The sequence below is a fragment of the Thermobia domestica genome, chromosome 9 (assembly GCF_964235325.1).
Source record: "Thermobia domestica chromosome 9, izTheDome1.hap1.1, whole genome shotgun sequence".
NCBI classification, from domain to species: Eukaryota; Metazoa; Arthropoda; class Insecta; order Zygentoma; family Lepismatidae; genus Thermobia; species Thermobia domestica.
The window spans coordinates 99,847,171-99,872,801 of record NC_137462.1 but is presented as its reverse complement, the minus strand read 5'-3'; the positions used below and the strand labels follow the sequence as shown (position 1 = coordinate 99,872,801).

The 25,631-nt window shown below is 36.0% G+C and overlaps 1 protein-coding gene across 3 annotated transcripts in view; it reads left to right on the top strand.

Annotated features, from left to right (window-relative positions):
* IP3K2 (Inositol 1,4,5-triphosphate kinase 2) overlaps window positions 1-25,631 on the top strand; it is a 409,624-nt gene that overhangs the window by 336,725 nt on the left and 47,268 nt on the right. Inside the window, exon 1 of one of the 3 annotated variants that reach the window (XM_081771605.1) lies at window positions 24,727-25,139. The exons of the other annotated variants lie outside the window; for them this stretch is intronic. Within the exon in view, the coding sequence (XP_081627731.1) occupies window positions 25,002-25,139 (138 nt within the window). The 5' untranslated portion in view covers window positions 24,727-25,001. Of the gene's footprint in view, window positions 1-24,726; window positions 25,140-25,631 lie in introns of those variants that run through there. 3 annotated transcript variants of the gene reach the window in all.

Sequence of the window (25,631 nt, the reverse complement as noted above, 5' to 3'; positions counted from 1 at the left end):
TGACCTATCAATGATGGCAAAATACCCGAGAAGCTTCCATGTTCCTCGGTTTTCAGGCCAGCCACCTTGAATAAGGTTTTCCTGGGTTTTCCTAATTCACACCAGGCAAATGCCGGGGTGGTACCTAACTTATAGATCCCAGGCCGCTTCCTTCCTTCCTTCCCTTTCCCTGGATAGTGTGTTCGCCGAGGGACATCATCCCTCATACCTGACGGGTTAAATGGCCACAGATGCCGAAAGCCCAGAAATCTAAATCCTAAATCGTACAATCCGCTAACCTCTTGTCTTCACCAGGTCGGTAGCCAGCCCAAAAATGTATGGGGGGCAGTAGAAGTTAGGGGGGACGATTCAACCATATTATAGTTCATTTGTAAGCCCACTTAAACATTTTAGGGGGCCAAGAAAAAATTAGGGGGGGCGGTCCCCGTAGACCCCTCTGAATACGGGCCTGGTCTTCACGTATGACTTTTGTTTAGATATCGTTCATCAATTGTAGCTTCCTTTGTCCCCTCTCTCTCTTTCCTGCCACCATATCCTCTAGCACGTCCCTTATGATAGTTTCTTCTTATCCAATGTCCTAACCAGTTTCTCTTCCTCGTTTCAATAATATCTAAAACATTTTTTTTCTCCCCTAACATTTCTAACACTTTCATTCGTTTTCCGCTCTACCCAGTTAATTCTTTTCCTTCTCCACACCCACATTTCTGAAACTTCCAGTCCTTTTTAATTGGTTTTGCGTAATATTAAATTTTCTGCTCCATATAGTATAGAACCGAAATACTCCTATCCTGCACAATTCCTCTATCACTAACCCACCATGCCCGCGAAAAGAAAGAAAAAGAGAGAGAGAGAGAAACTTTCGAATTACTATACTTACATGTGCAAGATAAGAGAATTTCAATTAATGTTCATAGGATTTTAATAGAAAATGTGTTCATGATACAATTCTCGGCTATATGGGAATCTTTGTTTAAAAGGTTTTATTACCTTTATACTGTGAACCTACTGTGAATACATTTCAAGTATTGACAATGAAGACTTATCGATATCACTAGTCCATAATATACAATATTTTTGACAAGTTTATTTTACAGTGGCAATTATTCTAGTTATCTTCCAAGCCGTCTAAACTTACGCACTTTTTTTTTTTTTTTTTTCAAAATATATTACGGGTTTGTGGTGTGTTAAGTTGTATATACCTGTACATATGTTGTGTTAAGAACATAATTACAAATACATTAAGATTTTTGCGTAGACTTCGATATTTCATGTTCCGTACGTCATTTGTGGCACCATGACGCACGAAACTTCCTGCTACTGATTTAATCTTCGTTTAACTTTGGACCCATACGTACACATTCACACGTGCGTGCTCGTTAACTACAATCGTCTTACATCAGCCCATATTTCTAGATTCGTGAGATTCTTATACACGATCTCCTCTCTCTCTTATTCTTCTTCTTCTTGTCCACCCTGTCCTTGTTATCTTCCTCCTGTATAGGAAATAAATTTTATTCTGCATCATAAATCGTGATCAGCCCTCAGGCACCTGTAGAATAACTACAATATCCTATATAAACTTTCGACACATTAATACACGTGTGCGCAAGTCGCATTGTATCATGAGGTTATAATATGGTTTAATTAATAATTCTTAATCACGGGTACCTCTGGTGCGAGGTGTCCCTTATTCAGGCTATGTACATTTCTTGTGAACAGCATTGTGTCCCGTGTTTTTTCTCGAGTTTCTTCCGTTCTCACCGACATTTTCATTCTACCAATTACATAGTAATTCACTTTCATCAATTACCCATCTTCTGTAGCCTCCAGAACTTAACCGTGGGATCTAAAACTGACAAATTTCTATTTTATTTTTATTAATTCACCGCTGCACAATGGTTAAGTGGTACAGGGTGTCCGAGAAGTCCTTCCCTGATTACAGAAATTGATAACTCAGGCTAGAAATAAGATACAAATATGAAACTGGTGTTGAATTGTTTACAAACTATAAAAGTTTTTGTCTGTGTCGTTTATTGTTTCGTGCTTACAAAGTGCAACTCGTTCAGGTCTTGTTGCCCGACGATACACGTCGATATGACTTTGCGATCGAAATGCTATCACGTATTGAGGACGATAATGGTTATCTCAGACGAATTGCCTTTTCCGACGAAGCGACATTCTTTGTCAGTGGAGTAGTGAATCGCCATAATGTACGCATTTGGGGTTCAGAACCCCCCAGGGAGGTCAGGGAGTTCACCAGAGGCAGTCCAAAGGTGAATGTTTGGTGCGCGTTATTGCACAATCGAATTATCGGGCCATTCTTCTTCGCTGAGGATACCATCACATCTACAGTGTACCTGGATATGTTGCAGCTGTATGCTGTTCCTCAGCTGCTTCACTATTGCCCCGATGTCGTGTTTCAGCAAGACGGTGCACCACCTCATTGGGGTTTGGACGTCCGTGCCTATCTCGATAGGACATTTCCTGGGCGATGGATTGGTCGTGATGGACCAACAGCTTGGCCTCCACGCTCTCCTGACATAACCCCATTAGACTTCTTTTTATGGGGTTATGTCAAGGATGAGGTCTACCGAACACGTGTACCAGATCTTGAAACCCTGCAGCAACGAATAACCACAGTCGTTGCATCGATCCCTCCAGTGATGTTGGCTAATGTGTGGATGGAAATTGAATATCGCCTAAATGTGCTACCAAGGGTGCTCATGTGGAAGTGTACTGATATGACCAAAACTTTTGTAGTTTGTAAACAATTTAACACCAGTTTCATATTTCTATCGTATTTCTAGCCTGAGTTATCAATTTCTGTAATCAGGGAAGGACTTCTCGGACACCCTGTATAACATTTATCTAGATTTAAAGCGATGGTGCTTCGGTGGAACGAAAATTTCATGAAACCGGAATAAAGATTTTTAAATATACAGTACTGTATATTTGATATATTTTGGTGTATCTTCATGGCCAAAAGACGTGGTTGGCAACATATGACGCTAAAAACTGAACATTAGAACTGAACATCACTAAACTAAAGCCGTACGATTAAAACAATGAAGTTTAATTCAGTTCGTGAGAAAAAGTATTTTGGCCTATATGTATAGGTAAATAGAAAGAATAGTAGCCTTGTAGTTGCTACTCCTTGATGTGGTTTGTGGTCCTTCTGCTCATATACATACATCACTCTGGATACTGTAGTTCGTGGGATATCACAAACTGTTGCAATTTTTGACACGGATGCACCAGCTAGACGCGCCCTCAGAATCCGCTCTCTTTTGAAGTGTGATATGTCCTCCAGTTTTCCGCTCTACCCACATTCAATGTGATTTGACGTTTAATGACGAACCTTTCTACAGGAGTGACTAACAAGGACCCGCATACGTCCCTCATTGCCCAAAATTATGATATAAACTACCAAATGGCTCTGGTGAGTCCTGCGTACACCCTATGCTGTTTGCGTAGGTGTTTGTTTCAATGTCCATTACCTGTACATCTAATATGAATAAAATTGTTTGTGTGTCTGTCTGTGTGCGGCCTGGGGACCAGACGACTGGACCGAGAGCTACCAAATTTTGGTCACGGGTATCACGGGTACCTTGGTTTAGGTCCCAGACTAAGACCAAGCGTTTTTGGTAAAATACGAAACAGGGAGATCGTTTGTCGTGACACGTAAAAAGTAGTAGAAAATAACCGATATTAGTGTCAAATTCATAGTTTTCGCGGTCGCTGAGATCAACGGTGAAACTCCTATCGCATTAACTTTCAAATTGACCCCATTCGGTTGGGGGCCGGGGGTTACCGGGATAGGATACCGAGACATGTAAAAATAATCCAAAATGAGCGATATTAGTGTCAAATCCATAGTTTTCGCGGTCGCTGAGATGGAGATACTCCCAGAGGCGATGACTTCCAAATATAGCCCCTGTGCGAAGAATGGGTATTTTCAGCTAGTATATAATATAGTAATTGCTCATTATTTCATGTCTTGCTCAAAGGGGAAAGTGTAAAACCCCAAACTCTTCCTTATGACTGCTTTAGGTCAAAGAAAGTCGATAATTAATGGAAGTGAGTGAACAAAGGAGAAAGGAGAAACATTCTTGATGTATTACTTTTATTCAAAATCATTAACAATGAGATAGATTGTTCGGAATAAGATTAAACTACAGCTTCCTACCTTAAGAACGAGGCTAGCAAACACGGATTTCTTTTTCTGTCAGAAACCTAGGACGTGTGTACTAATGAAGTCTCCTATGTGGTGAATATGTGCTTCTTATAACACGTACAGCAAGGCAAATAAAAGATTAGGTATCTGTAGTATGTGTGCAAACGATTTCCAAGCTGAACTGTTGAACACTTTAGGAAACTATACAGAATACTGTAACTGAGCCCTAAAGGCCTGTTGTATTCTCAAGGGCGCTGATTCTGGGGCCCCAGCCCAAAAAAAACTCATGTGGGTCCATGTATTTTTTAATTGTTATGTGTATTTCCTTCTTAGACCTTTCCAACCAAACACACATCTGAATGGGCCCTCCCAAAGTTACAGAGAAATCGGTGCCCTTGTGTATTCTTAAATAAGTAAGTGGAATGAGAATATCAGAGGAAGAACTTTGAGAACCTACAGACACGATGTTACTTGGCCCTGGGATCGAACCAGAGACCTCTTGCATTAGAAGTGCACACACTGTCACTGAGCTACCATTAATACGATTTGGTAGAAGTATTCAAGATTTACCTAATGGAACAACACGAAACGCTGATTTGGTTTTATTCTTATGTTGTTATATTCCATTGGATAACATTTTTCATTCTTTCATTCATTTTTGTTTTGTTTTGTTTGAAGTGGATATTTTTTTTTACTGATTACAGTCAGTAAATTTCTCTGAGTTTATAATGCGTACGTATGTCAGATCAGACTAGTTTCTAGACTGCAAACAATTGGTTACTTTTTAGTATGGTGGTGATACTAGTTGTAAATTTTCACTTTCTGTTCTGAAGTCGCAAAAAAATGTTTGTAATTAACACTTTTAACTAGATGTCAGTAACCAGTGACAAGTTTGAAAAGGCGTGAGTGAGAACGATACATATATGACAAATGAAAGTCATTTGTCTGTATTTTTTGTCACCATGTTAAATTCTTTTTTGTCTTTGGACACTTGTTCACTTATCATTTTTGACTGCACAAACATATGATGCAATCGTAAAGAAAAGATGACTGTTTATGAATTTATGTGCGAAGTATTTCACTTCTTCTTCTGCGTTGACTGTTAGAAGAAAAGGTGTCTGGCGTAATTTCTAAGTAACGACAACGGTGACATAAGTTATTCAGACTACAAAAAGACAGCTGAATAAACCATCCGCTGAGACTGAATTCTCTTGTTCTCTTCTGACACCGTACGACTAAAACCAACTGAGCAAATGGTTTGGCTCGGTTATCTATCTATCTATCCTTTTTCTTTATCTATTTTGCAGAAACGTGACATTAAAAAAAAAAATGCCCGGAACAAACAATAGCTACTTCGTTTTTTTTTTCTTCTCTTATCGGTGTATTTTTGAGGAAAATAAATGTTATCTGTAGGAAAACAGATCTTCTGCCTAGTTTCTTTGTATAAATGAAATTTTTTTGCGTATAATTTTGCTGTATGTACACTGTGTACAAGTGTGACGCGAGTCTCGTTCCATTTATTTGTGTAGTTCTGTAGAATTCTGGGAAGAATTAACGCTTTCTATCGAAGAACGTGTTGTGTTTGTCTTTGTTGTATTGGTACCAGTCAAATAATCCCTTACTTTTAAGTAGTTGGACATAATGAAGTATCTCGATGTATGCATGCAGATGAGAAGACAAATGACATCCATCTTGATTCATGTTGATTTGCAGCCATTCGTAACATGAGGGATTCAAAAACCGTATAGGCCTACTTTGTATATTTTAAATTCTCAGTGAGGAGTATTGATTGAAATACGATACATTAAAAATAATACATAAAATGTAAATAAGGAATAAAATGGCTAATCTACTAATATATCTCTCATGCCCCGATAAAATATCTATCAATATTTCATACTTCTTAGGTTTCCAACTATGATTTTTGGATTTTAAAGTACGACAAATAGAAATTTTAACAGCTTCATAAAATTACTTTTTTTAAAAAATGTATGTCATCTACTTTAGTATACGAAAGCGACTTTGACATGTCAACAAACCTACTGAAAAGCCTGATGCTCTTGTAGTTTATAAAATATAAAAACATTACCATTCCTGTATTATGTACTGTATGTTGTATGCTTAAAACGTAAATAAAGGTTTGTAATTTATTTTTTGTTAATATTGCTACCTATTTCTCAACTACTATTACTGCGCAGATACCAAACTTTAAAGGTGTGGGGTCCATACCTTGCCTTGAAAATAAAAAAAAAGGGGGGGCTCCGCAAAAATTTCAGGACAGTAACAATTTTTTTTTTCCATAGGAGAAATGATCCGAATATGGAACGCTTTTTTTTTTTCAACTCAGATTACGCTTTTATTAGTGAGTAAATTTAAAAAAAAAATGATGTCCAATTAATATGGGGTTAGCAATACTAACACAAGATATTGGAAGTGCATATAGTAGTTGGAAGCAAAAATTGAACAATTCGATTTAAAAAAAATTGGGCTCCTAATATGAGATACTTCAACTGAACACAAGATAATCTCTCAAAGGAAGAAACAAAAAGTCGCATATTACTCAAAAAGACCGTACTTGTCACAAACTGTACAAAGAAAAGCCCCACTATTGTTCTCGACTCATTCATCGTATGCCCATCTGGAGCACATGGTACACTTATCCCACTTTTCTCTGCGAGTATCTTCCGAAAAACACCCGTTATAAAATTAACAGAGAAAGTCTTGATCATTGTTAATATCACTGTCTGACGAATCTGCCATTTGGAAATGAGGAACATCTGAATCACTTCTTATTCCTTGCTTCGTTTGGATTTATTTCCTGTATTCACTAATTGACTAGCCTTAGTAGATTTACGGTTACCTCCTTTCTGTTTCACTAGTAATGACTGTTTATAAGCAGAAGAAGTGATCAGTTTGGTTCTGCTGTATCTGGAAGATCTTCGCCTCTTAATAGTTAATGTATTCTGAGGTAAAGAATGATATCACTCGGTGAAACAGTAGAATTTGAGATTTCGGATGTTTCGGTGTGTGGAATGTTTGTGTGAAGTTATCCTTATCAATCCAAGCTCAAAGAAGAGTAGTAGCACTTTGTTGATCGATCATTACCATCGAGTTTTGAAGTTCAGAATTTCATGAACAGTCTGAGCTCGAAGGTAGGGGTTGATAAAGGCCATATTGATGATCTCGTAAGATATATCTATTGCAAGGACAGTCCACAAGTTTGAAATCCACTTGCAGATATCTCCAAACAGCTGCAAGATTGTAAGCTTTAGCGAAAAATTTTGCCAGAACTAATGGGTTACAACATAGCCTTGATTGTTTCTTAAGAATGTTTTAATTTCTTGTGTAATTGTTTAGAAGATCCATATGAGACATCTGAAATTAGGACACCTTTGGTATCTCATATTATTCACCTAACAAAGAAAATAAGAGTTCTCTGGAAGGTATTACGACGTCAAATGTTTGAAACAAAACCATGCAAACATCTATTTAGCATTTATACTTTGCACCCACGATAAACATAAGCATAGCGTAATTTCTTTTCCAACACCTGCAAGTGAGACTCTTCGAAATATTACAACAAATTGTAACTTGCGTCTCCTGCAACAACGTGCACAATGGCACGTTCTCTCCACACTGGTTCCTGTGCTAGAGTCACTTCTTAAGCATTGTAAACTACCTTTATATAGATTCTTTGGGCCTTATGCAGAGTCGTTCTGACGCGTGATTAGAGCCATACTAAAGAGTTCGACTGACATGTGTTTCCTGCAATAGTCAGGCCTTTAGTATGACGCTAATCATAGGTCAAAACGACTTTTTATAAGACCTTTTATGTATAGATTTTAGTGCTAAATGGAAATTAAGGGTCTTCACTACAGCGAAATTAAACTACCACTAATTTTAAAGTTTTTCTGTAATATCTTCAAAACAAATAAAAATATTCGAAAAGTAATAACGTAGTGAACTAAACAATATGATTTTGCATGTGATACCGTTATCACAACTCTTCTATCTGCTTTCGATTTGCAACTTTCGATAGATTTAGCATTTGTTTGCGGATTCTGGAAATCGCGGCATACCGAAAGCACATAGGTGAATTGTGACAAAGTTATCACATGCAAAATCGTATTGTCTATAGTTCACTACGTTTCTGCTTTTTGAATATTTTTATTTGTTTTGAAGATATTACTGAAAAATCTAAAATTAGCGGTAGTTTAATTTCGCTGTAGTGAAGACTCTTAAGAAAAAGTCCTGATTAACTGACTGACCGTTTAACTGATTAACGCCTAGATCACACTGCCTAAGCTAGAAACTTTATAGGATTTATGACGTAAGGTACCACTAAGCACTAAAGAAAGGGATTTTGAAAAGTTCGGGATGGAAGGGGGCATTTGTGTAGCAATTATGTGTCCTATCATGGAACCCTTAAGATTATATACATTGGTATTTGGGCTTTCTATTCGAAGGAAGTAAAAATCTTTTTTGAGCGTTTCTTCATATGTGACCTAGAACTTCTAGGTCACATATGGAGAAACGCTCAAAAAAGATTTTAAAGAGGTGAGATAGTTCACTAAGATGCCCGGACGAACGGAACACAGGAGGAACGAAAAATATTGCCCACAATAACACGCGGGGACATTCGTTTTATACAAGGGCGCCGGTCCTGGGGGCCGGGGGCCTAAGCCCCCCAAAGCTCATGTGGGCCCCCATGTATTTTTATGAATATGTATTTTTTAACTTGTTATATTATTTTTTATGGATGCCCCCCCTCAAAGTTACAGAGAAATCGGCGCTCTTGATTTTATATAATACATACTGGCAATATTTTCTGATTGATCACATTTTTAAGTTATTACACAAGGCATTCTTGATTCCCAGAGATGGTGACAGTAGAAGAAGAAATACCAAGTGTGTTTTATGTATGAAACCTTACTTTTACATTGAAGGGATGCAGACTGATTTATGTAAGTGACTGTCTGGGTAATGAAACTGCAATTACAGTTATTACAGTTCTTGTATAATGATCTATCCCTATATGTGTATCCTCCTAGCTCCACTTGAATGCTAGATAAATGACCCAGAACCTTCTTTCGAATAGAGTAGATAAGACATACAATAATAATACACGTGTAGAATCGAATTCTCTCCAACAGTTCAACGAATGCGTAATTCTATTCCATTGACTTCATGAGCAAGGGGTCACAGCACAGCCTTTCCTTCGTGAGGTGCGTCAGAAGGGCGTTTATAGGTGTCACTTTCACTTCAAACTGACTGTACGTCACCAAGAGAGCCACGCGTGCTTTCAGAAATAGATGCTTACCTAACCAGGAAGGTGTGCAAAAAGCTTTTATTGTTTCCTTAACACCTTTTCCTCTTGCAGGATTAATTAATTAATTAATTATAACGTGTACACTTACTCATTATAAGGTTATGGACGGATTCGTACCAAGAACAGTAGTTGCCCATTAAAGCAATGTCGTTAATGCTTGTGTAAATTAAAGATCTTAAATAGATCTGCCTTTATTGGTAGAAGGTGGGCAGGATGACTCAGTGGTAGAGCTCTTATTTCTAATGTGGTGGTATCTGGCTTGATCTCCGGCCAAGTAAGTTTGTTGTGGACAACATCGTGTCCCTGAGTTTTGTCGAAGTACTTCCGTTTACTCTCCCATTCTCATTCCACCAATTCTTCCATCATTCACTTTCCTTAATCATCTGTCTCCTTTAGCCTAAAGGACATAATCGTGGGATGTTAAATTGAAACAATTGATTGGTAGGACATCTATTCCAAATTGAGAGGCTTCCATAACATGGAACCTCGCTTATTTCCTCGTCTTCTCATAGAAGCTCTTTATATCCAGTGTTTTCTCCGCCTCATACTTTTGAGTGTGTATCTTCATACGTACTTTGATCATACCCACCAGAACCCCCAAAATGTGTATTTTTATGTCCGATATCTTTTTGTCTCTTGGAGCTCCCTCGTGGCTAAGCGGTTAGCGTACGCGCGTTTGGCGTAGAAGACCTGGCTTCGATTCCCGGCGGGAGCTCATGTGGTTCGGATTCCACATTAATCAGTAGGTCCACGTCTCACATAGCCTTGCTGCTGAAAGGGACGCTAAACTAAAATCAACTCATCAACAACTCTTTTTGTCTCTTCATTATGTCAATATTGGCCTTTTGACCTTTATTGTTTCAAATATTTTTTCATTGGTTTTTCGTTTCACCCGGTTAATTTTCTCGATATTTCTTAATACCGACATTCGAGGCCTCTATTTTTTTTTATTTTTTTTATTTTTTTTTTATTTTTTTTTTACGGCGCTGTCTTTGTACCTCCTCTGTGTTGTTATGCAATGACTGGTATGGCTTCGGTTTAGCATTGCTTTGCGTCCAAGTGACTGGAGCGACTATTTTCCTGTTACTGATTCTTCGATTTACTATGAAGACATTGCTACTCAGATAAAAAGTACTAGTAACCACTTTAAACAGAAGCCATTGCGAGCGAAGTGGGTTGGTTTCAAGGAATTTGCAGTATTGAGTTCTAATTTGTGTATTTGAAACTTAATGGCAATTTCGTGAAGTTTGAAATTTCGAGTACCGTACTATATATATATATATATATATATGCATTCTCATACATATGCAATGCACTAAATAATAAAACAAAAAATACTAAAACATAGTGAGTGACACACTTCACAGCAAGTGTTGTGGTGAAGTTAGGCTTTACCCGGGCTAAAGTGAGAAGGCACAGTTGGTAATAAATAAATAAATCTTTTCTCACATTTTATATGATTCACAAATAATAAATTGTTTGACCAACTATGCACAGGATGAATTAAATATATTACAATGGTACACTACATGTACAGTCCTGCTCAAACAAAATATTGGCCACCCTCCTTGCTTTAGAAGACAATGTTCTGGCAACCTTACGTAGGAAATTCTATTACTTTAGCTCTAAATAAAGATCTCAATTGATCAAAGGAAATCCAAATTTATTTAATTCCGACCTCTTTCAAGAGTCCAGGACTTTTGAGCGAGAGATGGATGCCTGTTTTTTTTAACAAGACTATACATAATCATAGGCACAAATTTAAGTTGTCCCAATACACACTTGGTAACATAATCATCAACACCAAATACATAACTTTTGGGTAACTCAAAATCTTCCACACACAAACTGCAACTCTTGGTAGAGATCTGCTATTTCTTTGAGTCGGGCTGGGCTTGGGCGGGCCAACACTGTTATTTCTTTGGGTCGGGCCAGGCTTGGGCTGGCCGACACTGATTTATCTTCAGGCCCGGCCGGGCTGGGGCCGATCAATTGCAATTCTTTAATAATTATTGACTTTCGTTAAACGATAATTGGAATAAAGCCAAACGTTGAAGAAGTGTGTCCGTGAAAATGTTACAAAAAATGCAATAGCTATTTACAGTTTGTGTTGCTTAGCGGCTCCACTTTCACTATAGAGGATTGCAGGCATTATGCGGTGAATCGAGCTCTGACCTTGACCTTTACTGAACTCAAAATATAACAAGAAGGGGTGGGAATGTTTTGCCTGTCGCTAAACAATATTGCCATCTTCACTTTATGCTAAAAGTCAATTAAGCTAGATTTTTGTTACAGGGAATGGAGTTTTTGTTCTCTCGATGACAGGCAAAGTTCTAGGAGGCAATGGTACAATCCGCGGCAAAAAACCTGCAACACGAGGATGTAAGCTGATTGTGAAACTACGCCTAACAGCACAGGGAATGAACATAACGTCTAAGTGGAACGAATCACGCCAAGATAAGCCTCGGTCTCCTCCCGCGCACACTTATTTTGGAGCAAAATACTTCGTCATTTCATAATAAACTTATATGCTCATGTTGCAGGTTTTTTGCCGCGGATTGTACCATTCGGGAGGCAAACGACAGGTTGAGAGCCAGAGTTTAGAAAATGTTTCTGAGGGTTAGTTCAAATTTAGTACTAAATTTTGAGAAAGATTGGGGCTTGAGATAATTTTTTAAAAAAAATTATCGGGCCGGGGTCGGGCCAAAAACTTTTAAAATTTATCGGGCCCGGGCCGGGCTTGGGCCAAGAATTTAAAAAAAACTTATCGGGCCGGGCCGGCCTCGGGCCAAAAATCTCCAGAACTTTTCGGGCCCGGGCTGGGCCGAGCCTAGGTACGTTAGGGCTGGATTGGGCTCGGGCTGAAAAATTCGGCCCGTGCAGGTCTCTAACTCTTGGTAACTTAATGTCTTTCGCACAAATGCAAGTGATTTGTAGCAGACACACGGTTTATGACACCAAACGCAGCAACTCTGGCACTGTATCCAGTTGAGAAATTCTTTTATAGTGGGGCTGGCAAATTGCTTTCCACAAAACCTACATATGTTTTCGCTTTCCGACGTATCTTCAGCACGTGATTCCAGCTATAGAGACTTTCTTTTGCGTTCGCAATCCCGCAACGTGATTGGGAAAAGTTAATGTTTCTAATCTCTGTCTACGTTGTCTCAGTTTACCCTCTGAATGTCTTTTGATGAGGAAAAGTAGAGTTGCACATTTCCACCCCTGTCTGGTTCCTGATATTTCTGCTCAACATTAGGTAGCATTTCATGTTCAGCTACATAGGAAGATTGTCAACAAATTTGTCGTCTCGTATGGCCAATCTTTTGATAGTGGATGAATTCCAGGACTCTGAAGCCAGTAACATCGTTTGCCACTGTAGCAGTTTTTTTTTTTTTTTTTTTTTTTTCCACGTTTGATTGAATATGTGGCCGAACAGTGTCGTCGTTACTGCTCTGGCCAATGCACGAAGATCTGCTAATTGCAAGCTTGCTTGAAGAACACACTGCGATGTCAAATTAACTTGACTACAATCTACAAACTTAATGCATGAGTCAAGTGACTCGGTAAGCAGTCAGCTGTTACATCATGTTGAATGTATTACTCAATCATTTTCAAGAATGTTGTGCGTGCTGCGGCAGGATTCATCAGAAGTAACCAGGGTCCCTGTAGTTCCAAATGCAAGGAGTTTCTGAATGTCAACGAAGTTGCATTTCATGAATCAGTCATGAACACTAGAGAGCTTGGTGATATGTCATCTAAATATTTAACTTTCAATCTTTCTCTTTGAAAATTACCAAGAGTGGGAAAAACGTTTCAGTTCCGTTGCAACAGGCAATCGCGGTGAACACCGCTCCTGGCAAATCGGTTTCATCCACGTTAAATATTGTTTCACCTTGATCCTGTAAATTATCTTTCCGTTTGTGAATATTTCTAAAATATCATAAAATTCTTGTATAACCTCTGGAGTTGTACCAGGTATCATAGCCCGTGAAATACCAACAGATAATTCGAAGTGGCGATAATGCAGAAAACTGTGAAAACAATCATATCGTGCTTCACAAATCTTTCTGTTAGAGATACCCCACTTCCAGTCATTTCACATAATGAAACTCTGTCCGAAAAATATCTTGTGGTATCTGAAGAAAACATTCTTTGGGGGGAAAGTTTGCAGCCAGTACTTAAAGACATTTCTGTATTCAGGTTGGCCACCAATATTCTCTTTTGCCACTTTTGTTCATGATTACATGTCTGCGTAATGTTTCTGGGACACTGCCCAGGCACATTAATCTGAATCGTGGAACATTAAACTGAAAGAAATGAATTTTATTCTCTTAATCTTTCACTGCCTTTTAGAAATACTGTCCCGTTACAGTGATGATTTCAAAAGATGGCTCGCCAGTAGATTCCCCCGAAGCTACGAAATCTCCCGGGACATTTTTCCGATCGTTTTCAAACTGTGTTACTAGTATTTTCACAGTGATACTTTCACCCCAGTTTATTCAAAGTCCTTCCTCCCCTCCCCCCGGAGAAAATCTTCTGAAATTATTATTGATCCAGTAGCCCACAACAACACTCTGAGAAACAGTTCAGTATTCATACATTTCTAATACTAGTAATTAGTGGTTATCTTTTATAAGAAATTGTTATATGTTTCTGAACTCTTATCAAGTGAAAGAAGAAAATAAAACTTTAAAATAAATTCGCGTACAACATGACCCGAACGACTCAAGGACTTAAAAAAACAAAAAAAACGTAATGGGATATATATTTTATTAGTTTCTTCACAAAAGCTGCATTTTTCTTTTCTTTTTTAATCATCTAACGGAATTTTGATTGCTGAAAGCAATTCCCATTAATAACTACTCATTTTGTGTTGACAGAAGGAGTGTGACGATCCTAATTCAGTGTGTCACGTGTTACCAAACGCCCAGCTCTTACGGAAGAAGCTTTTTTTTTTTTTTTTTTCATGTTTCAGCAAAGATTGCATCTATCACCCAACAAACCACATGTCTATTAAGTACCTAAATTTTAATATTTTACTTCAGTTTTATATTTTATTTATCTCTTGCCACAAGTCAATGACAGATGTTTCTGCAATAATATTTTATTTTTAGTTATGTGTATTCAAGTAATTCATACTTAAGTCTTACATCATTTTAAATAACAATTTGTTGGTCTTAACGTACAAAATACTTTACTTCAAGAAGAAGGAAAAACAAGAAAAAAATATTAATAACGTCAGAACTCTTAATCATATCTCGATATGTCTTATTTTTAGAGGTTCATCAAGTTCATTGTATACGTAAATTTTATCTTGTGTAAAAAGGTAATAATAAGAGCGTGAGAAAGAGTTATCCACGTGCCATATTTGTTTTTATTACGTTGATATGTATGAGGGATTACAGGGTGATAAGTAAAAAGTTTACACATTCACAGTAAGTACTACATATCTGTAATAAAATTAAAATACAAAGACACATTATACTTCACGGAAAGAGAAGCGACCAAGATTTTTTAGTTTGTAGTCACTCGTCATCAAGTTTGAGAACCTTCTGTTCCATGTAACACACACACTGATACAATAATGAAGTTTCTGGCCAGTTATGAGGAGGTGTGTGTCGATGGATCAATGGCACTAGTGATTCGTTGTGCACTTCCACACCACGAGATGTACTAAAACATACAATGTGCGAAATCCTTATTTAACATGATGCAAGTGCGTCATAGAAGTTCTAAAGGCGACCAATGAAAAAAAAATGTAGAAAATTATAGTTTATATAAGAATAACTCTTAGGCAAAGTCGTACCTTGAAATAAAGCAGGTTCTTGGAGAGCAAAACCACTGGGAAAGTTTAAACTAGAAATTACTTTAGTGTGGCACATAGGAGGGGAGTTTCTATGATGATGATTATTATTATTATTATTATTATTATTATTATTATTATTATTATTATTATTATTATTATTATTATTATTATTAAGATCACAAATTTTTTAGGAGAGCGGACATATGTGCTTCGATTTTGTTAATGTCTTATATTCATTTGTATAAATAATTCTGAAGATTTACATTTCTGAACAGTGTATTAAAGCTAAGCGCATCTTACGACAGCTTTATAAATTAAAAGGCTATTTGTCGCAAGAAACAAGACTATATCTTGTCAACACACTCATTTTGCCTCTGTTCGATTACTGCGATTCAATATATGGTAGCTCTCTCTCCACTCAAAATACTAGGGCAATTCAGAAAATACAGAATGACTCTGTACGCTTCTCGCTCAATTACAGAAAGTCTCAGCATATTCTGCCGGTACTTAATGAAAACAATATCCTAACCATGTCCCGCAGACGATATCTCCGATACTGTTGTTTACTATACAAAATATATTCACATAAAACACCACCTTACTTACATCATAAATTAACATGTAGATCAGAAATTCACCGTTACAATACCCGAGGAAGCAATAAACTGAATATGCCACGGCATTCTTTAAAAATAACAGAGAAGGCATTTTCAATTTCGGCAGTAAGAATCTGGAACTCCCTACCAAAGTCAATCACTGACAAACCGTATAATTTATTTAAATCATCACTCCAAGCATTATTATTTAGAGATCAGAGACAAAGCACTGGCACACATGAAAGGTTTACTACAATATGAAATTGGATTAGCAGTATGAGTATATTTTTTTTTTTTTTTTTTTTTTTTTTTTTTTTTTACATTTACTGTGTGTTTTGTTTATCCTTAGTATTATTGAATGTATCATGTTATGTTGTTATTTGTATCTTATATCTTTATTTTTTTCTTTCTTTTCTTTGTAATGATGACAAGGGTTAGGTGGCAGAGCAGTCTCCGGCTGAACCTCGCCCTCTGAAATAGAGAAATTCAATTCAATTCAATAATTAATTCAATAATAATTGCTCCATAAAAAATATTTTAGTTTGCCTCATAAATTTAGTGCTCATAAAATACCTACATAACTTGCTATACTCCCGCACCATTTTCCTTATTTCACTTTCAAACAACGAAGGTAGTGAAGGAGGTCTTGTGATTTTGAAAACATTCTAATTCGACATTCATATTTCACGTCCCATGCAGGACGAAAAATTTATTTTTGGATGTCAGTTCATTCGTCACCCACCCACCCCCGTCCTTTCCTCTATTTACTCACACTTTCTCGCACTCACTGATTAAACACATACCATTCAACGTATTCGCAACAAAATTTAAACTTTTCATACATAAACGAAGAAGAACCTGAATTAACGAAAGAGCTAACTCATCAACCCAAAACAAGATTTAAAAAAAAAATGGTACAGATGTTAGTTTCCTTCAAGCCTTTTACCACATTTTTTTTTTTTTTTTACGTTAACATTCTTCTATATGTAAGACCCCTTTAATGTGGGATATTCCTGACATCTGTATATAGTTTTGGAAACTAAACACAGTCTCCTGGTCACATCTGATCCGATGGGAGAACTTTTTTTTTTTTTTTTTTTTTTTTTTTTTTTTTTTTTTTTTAGAATTTTCTAAAAACAAATTCCCAACAATTTTTGAATTATTCGCATGGGACACGTGTATCCTGTTGGTAGTCAAAGGGTTAAAGAAGAAGAAGAAACTAATACACACTAGACTCGCACACAAGAAGTCAGGAAAGGTGCTTTTTCACCTCAGACTGAGGAAGACATCCATTCTCTTCCCTGACTCCACCAAACATTCTCAAGTCCGGGAGTGGTATCCGCATCTGACTGGCGAGGAACATGCAAATCGAAGTGAAGTACTGTATGTGTGATAAAACTGCCCTCTCATCTCCAACCCATCTCCACGTTGAGGGTGCGCTACGTGTGAAGGGGACACTGAGGAGTTGAGTTTTAACATACCACCTTACCTGAAGTACATGTACTCCACCCGCACCACAGGACCCCTCGATTGACAGAAAAATAACACTTAAAACTCATTCCTTCTACGGAACAAAATTATATCACGATTGAAAGGATTAGCATCTTTGAAGAAGATTTTATTATATATATATATATATATATATATATATATATAGATAGATAGATAGATATATATATATATATATATATATATATATATAGATAGATAGATATATAGATAGATAGATAGATAGACAGATAGTAGTGCTGTTCAAATTTGAATAATCCTATATAGAATACTTGGAACAGTATTCTCCAAATGTTGAACAAATAATTGTTAAAGTAATTATTCAGCTATTTAAAAAATGACACTTCTGTTTTTTTTTTTTTTTTTTTTTTTTTTTAATTACGTTAGAAAATTTGATTTACTTCGGCCAATAGAGATTTCTCTAAGCCAAAGTATTCAAATTTTCCATGCATGTTTGCGAGAATCCGACCAGTTTTCTCAACAAGACTATGCTTAGTCAGTCTCAAAATTAAGCTTTTTTTTTCTCCTCTTCTTTCCACATTTTTACTGTTTAATGTTCATATATTTAAGGAACAAAAGATACAGTTTCATAGGTGAAGTGATTTTGAAAGTCGTAATCACCTGTCTTTCTTCAATCATTTTTGCACCTTCATTATATAATCAGTGCATAAGTATATGTGAAGTTAAAGAAAAACGGATTTATCGACATATAAGACACACCCATTTTCATTATATATATGAAAATTACCTAAACGTGGAATCATACGCGTGTCTGGAAATGGTTATAGCCCACGCGCGTTCTCAGCAAATGCGTGCACATTAAAACAATAAATGAAACAAATGTTTCCAAACTGAATTTATTGAGTCACTGAATTGTACGTAATTGTAATGGTTGCATTCCGCAAGCAAGCATAGAATGTTGAAAATTTGTGAAATTGAAATTGTCGAAATCGGTGTAATAAGACTCAATTCATTTTTCCGGACTTGATCTCCGGTGTAAAGTTGGAATTACAGATTGCCCCTTTCATGTTATACAACCAGGATCACTTAGAAGTGCAACGGACATATAGCATAGGATAGGATGTTCGCGTACTTGAATTCTGACAATTTGCCTATTCAGTTTTTAAACGTTAAAACTAGGGCGTCAATTGAAAAAGCTGTTTATACGAACCGTGTCCAGACAATGATAGATTCTACAATTGCAAGACATGCAATTAATGCCTGCGATAAGACTTAATTGAATGGATGAAAAATGAAGATTAAAAAAAAAAAATCATCAAATAAATAAAAGACTCGGCTCTCTGCACTAAACATTTTTGCTCCCTTTCTTAAATCAATTAGTTCTCCAGTTATAGCTGAAATATTTATGTTTAAAACTAGCAGAATACCCGTTCTTCACATAAGGAGAATACGTTTCATTTTGGACATTAAGGACTGAATTTGGAGTTAAACTACAACGGAAATGTCACTGTTTGTCTCAGCGACCCAGAAAACTATGGATTCAATTATAATATCGATCATTTTCGACCATTTTTTTAAATGTTTCACCGTCAAAGTGAAATGATAAAAACCATACCATGCCCGAACTCATCTATGTTGAAAATTTGATCAAGATCGCTCAGGTTGTTCAAGAGTTATTAAGTCACTAACATAGTAACTTTCATTTTTTCGTATATATAGATATGAAGAAAGTTATGATAAACGTTTTCGTAATACTTCGAAGAAAACTCACCCCAAGAGAAAACTATTATATGTGGATTTTTCATGAGAAATAACGTCTGCCATATTATAGAGTTTTTACTAAAATGAATGTTTACTAATTGTGAATAGCTATCATCAGTTTTTGAAAAAAATCGTCTGAAGAAAACACTCAAGAATAAACTAACCTCGTGATTTCTTTTTTTTCAGGAAAAAATATTTAAGTCATATTCTAAAAAAGTAAGTATGTTTATGAAATATGAACAAAATCTCCTTCACCGTTCTTGAAAAAAACATCGTTAAAAAATTGTTTCCTCCGAAGTGTAAGCTATTCCTTCTTCTTCTTCTTTTTTTGTGCATAGAAACGACTTATAACACATGATAAAATCATTAATGGAATATTAATTTTTGAAATATAAATAACATCGTTGTTGGAGCCGTTGTGGAAACTGCAACCTTTGTTTGTTATTCTTCAGTAAACTACACTCATTTTTGCATGTAGGAAGGAAATTCGAGAATCACTCTTGGAGAATCTTTTTTTTTTTTTTTTTTTTTGTTAAGTTTGATCTGAATACATTGAATGGTATACTCTCTAGGCGAATGTATATACGTAGATAGGAACGGGTATATCTATATATATCTATATCTATCTATCTATATAATATATATATATATATATATATATATATATATATATATATATATATATATATATATATATATATATATATATATATATATATATATATATATATATCTTTTCCGGATGTAAAATAGTGCCATGAAATGTGTAAATCCGTTGAAATGAACCTATTTTTTTATTTCACGATTAGCGTACTTTGTTTTGACCTATCACCTCTCGAAAGTGAAAACGTGAGTTCAATATCCAACTCTGTTTTATCCACGGAATCAGTGTTTTAGCATTATTTCATAAATGTTAGAAAGTTTAAATGCATTGATGAGTATAGTTTTCCCGGCGTTAAATCGGGAGCATTATATGAATGAAATAGCAACAATTATTCGACGTCAGTTATTTGAAGTTTGAAGTTCGTCGTATGTGTCATGTGAGGAATTTTGAAACCTTATACGCTATGAAAATCCGGAATCTAGAGAGAAAAGTACGCTTATAGTCCTATCCGGAAGAAGACAGCCACTGCTGTTCTGAGGTTTCTGGAAAATTGTAGTTTTACAATAACGTAATGTGGTGCTATCAGCTCTCCCATTGATTCCAGGCTTTACAGGAAAAAAAAAAAAAAAAACCAACAATTTTAAATCAAATGTTGACATTGAGACTAAATTTACACACGAGTACACGACTTTTACTACACGGTTTAGTTGAACGTAAGGATATTCTTTATAATCTACATTAATATTCAGTTCGTATTGCCAGTACACAGCTAAGATCAGTTTCAGGTTTTAAAGAATGCATTTGTCTTTCTACAGCGCACAGATTAAAAGAAGAAGAAGTAGAACTTGTATTTTTTTTTAATTACTGCTTTGCGTGAATGTAAATTTTATTCATTATGCGTAGTTGTTTGCTAAGAATATTTATTGTTCCGAATCATGTCGTGAAATCCTGCTTTTGAGATGCTTCAAGTATCCAGTTCTGATTGATAAAAGAACTTTCCAGAAAGAGCATTCTTAGAAATGGTTTCGCATAAATAACGTCAGAGCTCGCTTAAGTAGCTATTAGCTGTATTCTGTCCGCCTATAGATGATCTTTTTATTTGAGATTACTGGTTTCATTACTGCAATTGCTTTGATACTATGCCGTAATATTCTGGAAGGAAGGGTACCTTCAAATTTGTCTGGTGCCAAATGTGTGGTTACATCTAAATACACAATTTAGCTCAGCGAGTTTATCAGATACATTCAATTGTAATTTAGCTTCAAAATAACCTCTAACAGTGGATTATCTCAAAGAAGAGATCTCTAGCTAAATCTCTTGTGCACAGTCGGAAATTGTGGGGAACTCTTTTGGTCTCGGGGATTGTGCACCCCCAAAAAAATACTAGTTCCATAATCTCAAACAGTTTAATTGAAGGACTTGAAAGTATTGCAGCTGAGTAGAACTCCCATACTTCTAGACCAAAATACCGAGAGGTTCTGTGAAAATGTACGGTATATACATAGTTTTGCACTTGCTCCTTGGTGAAGTATCAAAATGAATTAAATATAAATACTAAATCAATACTGTCCAGAAATGAGGGACAGAGCAAATTATTTCCATCAGTTGAGAAGCACGACAAATAAAAGTTTTTTTTTTTTTTTTTTTAATGCCGCACGAATTGTGTATTTTGGAGAGAAATCGGGAGCTTTGGTGTTCCGAACAATTCCTTGAAGACAGGACGACAGATGATGTAAATTTGGAACTGTTCCGAATAGGCCAGGACGTCTGAGACAGGGATGTTTTTAATCCACAAATCCTCCGGTTTCATTCACAAAATTATTCAGTAAAAAAGAAATAAATGTCTCATCGGGAAAAAAAATATGACACATACAGAATTTGGTTAGCAATGTCTGCGCTAGTGATGGGTAAATTCCCGGGAAGATATTTTTCGGGAATATTCCCGGGAAGATTCCCAAAATGGGAATTTATCAGGGAATTTATGTTCAATCAGAAAGAAAATTGCATTCCATTACTATATTATGATTTCAAAGTTGAATTAATTTTTATATCACAGCATATTATTACTGTTGTCCACAGAGGATTCTTTAAAATGTATATTCTGAACGGTACTATGTTACTTTAACAACGCTTTATTATATTTAGAAAGTACGCATAAATGTATATTTATTTACAATATGTTCTATCAATTAAATATGTGTGAAAAAATTATATAGTAACAGTTTAAAATTATATGTAAGTGGATTTGCTCAACTTGACTGTATTACTGATATGATAAACATATTAAATTTATAAATGTTATAAACCAATTAGATTGAGTAAATGCTAGAAGATACATGTCTCACCAATTTATCAACATTTGCACATACATATTTATGTTCACAAAATTTACAAGATACTTACTTATCTTTATATTTTAGCACGTAACATTGCCATACATGATCTTTCATTTTACCTATTTCTCGAAATTCCATTCGTTAATTCACATGTAAAAGAAGTCCGAGTACTTCTTCAGAAATTCGAGTCAGAGAGAGGAGACAGACCGACGTCTATTACTAATGGTGGTTCAGGGTTTATTAATAGTACTTCATCACTATTTCTACCTAATTCTAAATTACTTTACAAAATGGTTCCTTTTCATCATTTGTAAATTAGTACTTTGCTAATTTTGGCTGTTCTTTAGCATTGGGGGCCAGCTTTTGCACCTACTTTTGTGCGATATTCTATTCCGATGCTTTTGTTTAATGGTTTCATGCGTTAAATTACGTTACCAACATTAAATTCAGACAACGTTGCAGAGCGAGCGTTAGGGTTAGTTAGAGCCCCGCATGGCACGTGGTTTTCTATCTTCGTTACCAACAATTCACTTTCTCTTCTCACATAAATCACTTCCACTTACCTTTCCGTTTTGTATAAATCCCCTACTGCCCTAAAAATGTGTTCGATACTTTCTTGACTACTTGAACATCACTATCAACTCATTTCTTCCATAAATCATCCTACTTGTTGCTAGTTTTGGCCACCTAATTCTAAACAATTACCTTACTTTTTAGTGCAAATGGAAATGGAACTTAAAAAATCATATTATTAGTTACATAAAGTACCGTCAAATAATTTTAAATTTTTTTAACCTCCAAATTCTTTAAAACCTAGAAATAAATCATAATATATTAAAATAAAGTAATGAGCCATATGGTTCTTATAATTTGGAAAATAAAGTAAAGAAATGGAAATAAATTTCTTCCCGGGAATTTATAGGCCAGGGAAAATACCCGGGAATATTCCCATTTTTAAATTCCTTCCCACCGGGAATATTCCCACTGCCCATCACTAGTCTGCGCAAATTACAGTCGCTGCCCCATGTATTCCTTTGTTAGGGGTAATTGGGGATCTCTTGAACTTTGTAGAGAAATAAATAAAGTTATGTCTTCAAACTGCGTTGTACAGTGCTGTGTGCGATCCCTAACGCTTGAGATGCATGCCTCATGCAGTTTGCTGTGACAGTTTTGTAAGAAACTCAACAATATTATATCGGCATGTAGATAAATGGCCTTCCTCCGTGTAAGTGATTATCCAGAGCGGAATCTCCGACCTGATCCTACTAGGTTTGTTACTGTGTATCTGTCTGGGCCAGCTTTAACTCTAGGAATACTCGTCGCACTCTTTCCAAACTTTCAGCTGCCAAGTGTACTTTTCGATCATGAATATCCATCGCTAAATACTGCAGATAACATTTTTTTTTTCAATCCTAGGTGATGAAAACAAACATGATTAACAAAATGCGTTGATTTCATGAACATATTACACAAATCTGATACCTTGGTATTAGCTTAAATATTTACATTTACCCTATGTAGGTAGGTAGTTTTGGGCTAACCAGGACCATAGTCAAAGTCCCTGCAGACGGAACACTAGTTACAAGATTTAGTAGAAGTTCGACTGGAACATATCGCTCAGTTCAAATATTGTAATCACATATGTTTTATTTAAATCTATTAACAATTTGTGTCGTAGGTGAAACCCTTTAAGTCGATTATAATTAAACATCCACGCGTATTTCCCACACTAACTAATGTCCTGCCCATTACAGATACCTCAATATGATATTCAGTGATATATCTATTGATATTCCGGGTTATTTTTTTTATCATTTACAAATTCGCCCGTATCTTTATTCGTAATATAATCAACACAATGTAATCAACATGTAGATCTTGGTAACAGAAAAATTATTTTTTTTTCTTCTACAGAGTCTTATCACCGTAAATCAGAAGACAGGAGACGCAGTCATGATAGATGATAATCTTTCCGGAAATATTGCGTAATCGTACAAATTTGTGGGGAAGGAAAGAAAAAATTGTTAAAAAGATAATCCTTTTCTATTACACTAAAGTATTTCTTACTAAGTACATAAATTAATGTAATAAAAATGGAAAGGAAGTATTTTTTAAGCACGAAGTTCCTTCGAAATTTTTGATCATCGGGGAAGGACCAAAAATTAAGGCATTTAATTTCCAGTCGAAAACACTTTTTCCAAGCATTATATGTTGTTTCTGGGTTTATGTATTCTTTGTACGTAGTGTAGATGACCATTTTAGTTCCATGACCACCTACGTAGTAGCAATTTATAGAAATAAATCAGGGTGTGCAACACTTTTTTTTTTTTTTTTAATTTTAATCTAGTATTTTTAGTCAACACGTTTCTTCCAATGGATTTAGCCCTAACCTTGTAATGGGCAACTGATGTACGTACTATGTCTACTACGAGGTCGCTTGTCCATTGTATCTTTCTTAACTATTCTTCTGAAAGAATTATAAAAAGAAAAACAACGATCCTTTGAGAGGGGAGAAACGGGGAGGAATGAACTTCAGTAGTCGAAAGTTCGCAGGTAGCTTAAAGGGATGGCAGCACCTGTTATTTGACGTCATCATTGACGCAATATGGCCTTGCATGTATACAGGAGGTAGGTACCCAACTGTTAGATTGTGCATGTGTGTGTGTGTTGTATATGCTGGAGTGGAGGGAGGTTCGAAAGTGACAACACTTGAGGAGGGGGGAAACGTGCTGCCTCCTCATGTTTTGTAGTTTGTGTGTGTGTGTGTGGCATGAAGAAAGAGGGGCCTCTCGTAGTAGAAACTCATGTCTTGGGTACTTGAGATGCAGGTTTTCCATCAGTGCACCCATTCTGCCGAAAGCTTCCTGGCGTACAACTTGTGTTTCAAAGTGCGTGTGCGTAGAAAAAACATTTTCCTGATTGGAAATGTGTAAACGCATAATGTGTCGTGTGGACAAGAAGACGCATCACCACCAGCTCAATCGTCGAAGTAGTGTTTTCAGTATGGGAGGAGGTGTGGATTGTACATTTCACGATGTTCATATCATCAAGTTTCGTTTTAAGGTAATCAAATGGAAAGAAATATATTTAAACGACTTGTGAAATACCTTGACCTTCCTCAAACCTGTTCATCGGTGTCATGTAAAATAAGCCGATACGGTGTGCCAGCGTCCCAGAAAAAGTTTCTTGTATTTCCGATATCAACAGTATCATCATTTCAGATTTTGGTTGCTATCAAAACTCTCCAACAAGTTCATTAAAAAAAAAAAAAATTAACATATTAGCATACAATGGGTTAAAATATGTATTTCTGAAACACAGGGGGGAAATGCTCCCTCAGCTCCTCCTGGATATCAACATTGATATCAACAGAGCTATTAGCAACAACTCGAGAAGATGGCTTTGTTTTTATAATTCCCATAGACTATTTTATTAACAACGGCCACAAATAGTTCTAACTGTATATCTTGAGTCTACTTTCTTTTTTTAATGACACAGTGGTTGTGTGAAAAATATATACACTGCTATACTTATGACAACTTCATTGGGCATATT